At 42.5% G+C, this 6,000-nt stretch overlaps 1 protein-coding gene across 1 annotated transcript in view; it reads left to right on the forward strand.

Moving 5' to 3' along the window:
* RASGRF2 (Ras protein specific guanine nucleotide releasing factor 2) overlaps positions 1–6,000 on the forward strand; it is a 227,353-nt gene that overhangs the window by 75,508 nt on the left and 145,845 nt on the right. The window contains exon 2 of the mRNA XM_019652583.1: positions 1,310–1,416. Within this exon, the coding sequence (XP_019508128.1) occupies positions 1,310–1,416 (107 nt within the window). The remainder of the gene's footprint in view (positions 1–1,309; positions 1,417–6,000) is intronic.

Raw genomic sequence — 6,000 nt, forward strand, 5'->3', positions numbered from 1 at the left:
AGGGACCTCCAAAGCCCCCAGTCTGACATCTAAACCCATGGCATAGAGTTCACATCAGAAAGAAGCCAGAAGGTACAAAAGAAAACTTTGAGGAGTGGCTAAAAAGAAATAATTTTCAGGTACACACAGAGGCAGTGTTTAATTTTTTGTGATTGAGCTGGATTTGTTAATTGAAATCCTGGAAACGTAACATGTACTTCTCAAAATTCTTTCCATCATTGTTATGCCTGAGACGTGGTTTAACCTTTGGATGTACTCTGCTAATATAATTGCCTTGCTGTCTTTTAAAGGTGGCTTTTAATTGGGTCCCTGAGCAGCAGCTGCTGTTGAGGTGCCGGTTGCAGTCTCTCAATAGATCAAGCCGGTTCAAGGGTTTCCTCTCCGGGGACTGGGCACCTGGGCTTGCTTGCATATTAGCCAGCAGCTACCGAAATGCCATCACTTATAGGATTGCCCTTTAAGCCACTGATGTGTTGTTTTATTGTCGACTTTTTTCCTCTCAAATTTAAATGGACCTTTGTTGAATACAGTGCTAAATTCAATTCTTCCCCTGTTCAACGGCCTTTTCATTAGGTTATATCCCCCTAGTTCAGAGCATTTAGTCCTCTGGCTGGACAAGAGGTTTAACAACTAAAGACAGCTTGTCATTTATGGGGTCCAGGACTGCCGGTGGGGAAGTGTAGTGGATTATCACAGGCGTGACTCAGGGTCCCCAACTGGCTGATGATTTAAGTCTCTTAACCATCCCTCTCCCCTTTTTTGGTAGAATTGTGCTGAAAATTCTTATTTCCAGGATTATTGTCCTGAAGGTTTTTAATTCATTTGAGGATGTAAGTGTCACACTGAATATACAGAAGTTTGGGGGTGGGATGGGAAGTTGGGACAATAGAAAGAACCCTGTGTTTTTGTCTTTGGTTCTTCCTCTCAGAGCAGTTCTGTGGGGCTGGTTCTTCCTGTTCCCCGGGATGAAGTCTTGCACAAGCCCAGTGAATTTTCTGATCATCCTCATAATAAAAAGTTCTCCAATCACATGTCTTTCCAGACAGTCACAGTTTGATAATGAAGATGTCCAGCCTCATACAGACTGGTTTAAAGTGAAAGCTTCTCCTACCCCTGACTCAGATTTTAGATTTAGTTTGTCAAATTTCACACACACACACACACACACACACACACACACACACACACACCCTATTCCACAAAAAGAATAGCAACAACAAAATTATTTATCGAAATATATGAAAATTATAGATTAATTTACTGTCATGCTCAAAAAATAAAACTAAACATTATTTGTTTTTCTCTCCAGTATTATTTTACCGTTCTTTTCGGCCACGAAGGCCAGAAACCACTGGAGCTGCGCTGTGAGGAGCAGCAGGATGGGAAAGCGTGGATGGAGGCCATTCACCAAGCCAGGTATGGGCTCAGATCCTCCCCGTGACACTGGATGGTCTGGGACTTGCACGGGGGGTGTCACTGTTGGTTGTAGTTTTGGAAGAACTTGCGATTCCAAGATGAGTTTTTCCTTGATACCGCCTCCTTAGTCATGTGTGAGATAATTCTTTGAACTTTCTATGGCTATTTTTCAGCTAAAGATGAAAGATAATAGCTATAACAATAACAGTGATATGAGGTCATTTTGTGGGTTTGTTCCTGTGTGCCAGGCACTGTCTATGTGCTTCTCAATTAAGGAATTGTTAAATGTATTGATTTACTTATCCTTTCAACGATCTCCAAGAAAGGTATCATAATTACCCCTTCTTTTAAGGATGAGGAAACTGAGGGCTGGAAGGATAGTTTGCTTGCCTGAGGTCACACAGCTAGAAAGTGAGCGAGCTGGGATACGGACTCAGCAGAGCCCACATCTTGTAAACCCTGTCCAGTGCAGTCTGGTTATCCAGAAAGGTGATTTCAGCCTCTACGTAGGGAAATAGAGGAGTGTGATTTTGATTACTCCTAAGAAATACCAGGAATATGGAAAGGAACATACTCGGCCTCAAAAGGGAATGAGAAATCCAAAAGAGATGTGGGCAGAACTCTCTCCTTTATTTTTCATATTTAATTCCAAAGTCCTGTCCATTTTTGCTTCAGATTGCTCCCATGCTCACTGCTTTTTGCCTGTCCCCTCCCTAATCCAGGCTCTTGTCACTTCACAGCTCTGTACTCATATCCCTGGCGTTTCAGCGGCAAAACTCGACCTGGGACACATTTTCTTTTTCTACACCTGCCATGCCTTCCCTTCTAAATATCCATTCATATTTATACCACCTCCTTCTGGAAACTTCCCCCACAAGTCAGCCCTTACTGGCCCTCTTTTTCAAATTGCTGCAGCACATGCATCACTATATGTGGAATATTTAACAATTTAGTACAAATTAGGTCATTTTTTACGTATTTTGTGTGTGTAATTTCTGTTTTCTGAGCTGCATCTTGAGAGTGAGGAGGAAGATGAGGGCTCATTTATTGCTGAATGAAGCACAGGCTAATGATACAGAGGTGATCAGGAAATATTTTCAGATGGATCAGAAAGAGAATGAGAATGTTCTGAGTGAGTTTAGACTGTTCCTTTGAACCCCTGAGACGTTTTCTCTGAAGGTCTCAGCTCTCCCCTTTTTTTTCTTCAACTACTTTTTATTGACCACCTCCTCTGTGGCAGACAGCTCACTAAGTGCTTCACATGCTTGTTGTTTTTTAAAAATTCCTCACAGCTACCCAGGAAGGTATTATTAACCCCATTTTACAGGTGAGAAAACAAAGGTTCATGATGATTAAGCAGGTTGGCCAAAATCTAACACAGATTTGTTAAGCTGCATAGCTGGGATTCAAACGCAAGCCAATCTGACTCCAGAACCTTTCATCAGTATTCTGCATTGCACCTCTCTTTGTTATTGTCTCTTTTTCTCTTCAGGTCTTTTCTGTTCTATTTCTTTTTCTCTTGGTCCATTCAAAGATGAAAATGTATTGCTGGGAGGTCAAGGTTGAGAGTGGAAGATGTTATTTTCAACATATCTCGGTTCCTTTTCTTTCCTCCCCTCCAAAATATTTCTCAGGGCTGCACAGGGTTGGTGACCAAACACTGCTCTCCAAGCGGGCGCTGGGGGCCGCTTGCTGACATCATGATCCCGGCACACTGTTCAGCGCCTTTGCTCTCAGGGGCTCTGTCTGAGGCTTTCGCTCCAGATTAGGACTAATGTGGAATGACTTGCTATAGAAAGAAGGTCATGTCTTCAAAGGTGAATGAAGCATCAAGTTGTCAAGATAAGAGCCCTTGGGTCATTCCAGATGCGATCTTTGTCACCACTTCTATTTCTTTCTACCTGGGAGTTAAAGTAAAGTAAATGATTTAAAACGTGTATTTCCCCACCTTTTTCATTTCAGGAAAGCAAGGTTCCATTAGTAGCCTAAATGCCTTTGTAGCTGCCAAATATCCTGGTGAACCAAATGCAGAGTATGAATTACTTTGCAAATGGTTAGATTTCAAGTAACAGACTTTTATCTCTATCATGAAAACTTTGTCATATATGTGAGTGACTGAGTCAGTAACTATTTAGTATTGATTGACATATGACCAAAACCAGGGCATGTGTGATCTTGTCAGGAAACAGACTTTAGAGGCCACTAGAGTGGCTTAGGTGATGGAATGGTAAGAATTCTCTTTTGGATTAGAAGATTTGGTTAATAATTGATCTTTTTTCCTGATGTCCTTGACTTTTTGGCCCATTAAATTTGTATTTCCTTTGACTTGAAGCCCAGGACTGGTTTTTTTGATGATTTCCTTTTAATCTGATAGCTTTATACCTGAGTTCTTATATTTGACTTTTTTTTTCTTTTTTGCATTGAGATGCTTCTTAAATTTTTGTTTTTTAAATTGGGGAAGATAATCACTTTTCCACTTAAGTTTCATTAAGTTGAGTTTTGGGTGGAAACTTGGATCATTGAAATTCATCCCGACTTGGTTCAGACATGAGCAGAGCCAGGAAGTTAATGAAGCTGATTCAGAGAAAGAATTTGTCAGGCATTTTTGCTTGGCATTGTGCTAATTAAAACAGCTGGTTGGTTGACTACACATTTCACCTTTAGAGGACAGTCTGATGGCATTAATTGGATATTGCGGCCTTTTTAATAAAAAATGCTCAATAATTATGGTTTTATTTATCCCTCTTTATAAAATTCTGAGCTTTTGATTAACTAATGACTATTTTAGCCCGAGACGAGTTCTTTCCTAAGCTACAAACCTCCTGCAGATACTACATAGAAACAGGGATTGCTCAGAATTCCCCCCTGTGGTCACTGCTGTTTTCCTGGGATGGCTTCTCAGTACCACCCTGGGTGTGCTGTCTTTCTGTGTCATGAAAATCACATTCTTGCTGCTGGCTTTTGTACCTCACAGCTGAATCTATCTGATCCTGTTTGCCTTCAGGGTTCTTCGAGTCATTTTCTGAGATGTGGAGTTGTATTCTCCCTCAGATCTGACCCAGCGAAAAATCTTTTTGGAAATCAAATTCTCCTTGGGAGCTTTGTCCTGGTCCAGGAAGCTTGTTTTACTGTTTTGCTCGAAGTTGGTCAATATTGTATTTTGAAAACACTGGTACATTTAAAGATCGTTTCGTCACATATTACTGGCACTAGTGCATGGGAATCTGCTAGCAAGACTCAGTCATGTTTTTGTCTGAATGAGGTGAAGCCAGAGCATTTTAAGAGCAATGAAGTCTATGCTTATTCTATAAATGGTCTGCTAGTTGAGTTTGGAACTTTGGACATTCCCAATAACCTGATATTTCATCTTTGTTCTATTGGCCATATCTGTCCACCATGGTTAATTTAGTTGTAGACATTAAGACAGTTGATTTGGGTCCTTAGGGCTTATTGCCTGAAAAGACAGTATCCACAGCACTTTGTCTCCGTGTTTCTTCTGCTGGAACGCTGACGAAATGAAGTCTTGGCAGTTAGAGGGCAGCCGTGCCTGACATGGAATCCAGGCGCACCTCTTCCCAGGCTCTTCCCATTCTGGCCTGAACGTAAGACCTGAAGGACCTGGTCTATGACAGTTGGGAAGAGAGGTGGAAGGTCTTTTAGAGATGGAGGGGGTAGGCTTTACAGGACTTTGTGACCCTCTGGAGGTAGGCAACATTAGACCAGGTTCACATCTAACACACCTCTCAGGTCCCTAGCTTGAACGTTGTCACTCACAGGGAGGAGAGGAGGAGAAATGATGAAGGAGAGCGTGTCTGTGGGGCAGAGATGAAGAGTGCTGGCCAGGAAGGGCTTGTGCAGGGAATTGGAGGGTAGGGTCACCTGGAAGGGATAGTGAGAGCCATGCCATACCGATGGAGCCCCCTTGGTATGTAAGGTGTGAGAGAATGAGTTCTGAGGCTGCTAGAGGAGTAAGGTGTGTCCTGAAGAGACAGCTCTTTGGGTTTCTACCAAGGTTCAGGTCAGGGGAGGGCGTGTGAAAAACTGGAGACGTAGAGAATAGTTTGCCTTGTACAGCATACCATGGAAATGTGCCTAGCTTTTTCCCCTTCGAAGGTATGGGTTATGCTTCCAGTGTTTAAGACGGTCCCACTATCGTTTTCCTGCTTTCCAGTTTCTCCAATTGGCACTCTGCTCAAACCCCCACCTCGATTCTCTTTCCTCCCTTCAGTGTGTGCCTGTGGCAGGTGATTGTGAGCCATGCCTCTAGGGGGAGGGCATCCACAAGGGAAAAAGGGATTGGGCATATACCTCCATTCCGTACTGCTCATGTCAGATTTAGTGTGGCAGGGGCTTGACATAGCCCTTTCCTTCACCCTGTCAGTCTAGAACTTGATGAGTAGAGAGACTTAATCCTCCAGTTAAGTCTTTCAATTAAGCCTTGTTCTCTGGATTAAAGAAAACTCTAATCTAGCCTCTTGGATTTGTTTTTATCTATAGTCCTTTTGATTTCTTGTGCCAGAGGCAGCCTATTGTTCATCCTCTCTCTCTCTCTCTCTCTCTCTCTCTCTCTCTCTCTCTCTCTCT

This window comes from Hipposideros armiger, unplaced genomic scaffold (assembly GCF_001890085.2).
Source record: "Hipposideros armiger isolate ML-2016 unplaced genomic scaffold, ASM189008v1 scaffold_182, whole genome shotgun sequence".
Taxonomy (NCBI): domain Eukaryota; kingdom Metazoa; phylum Chordata; class Mammalia; order Chiroptera; family Hipposideridae; genus Hipposideros; species Hipposideros armiger.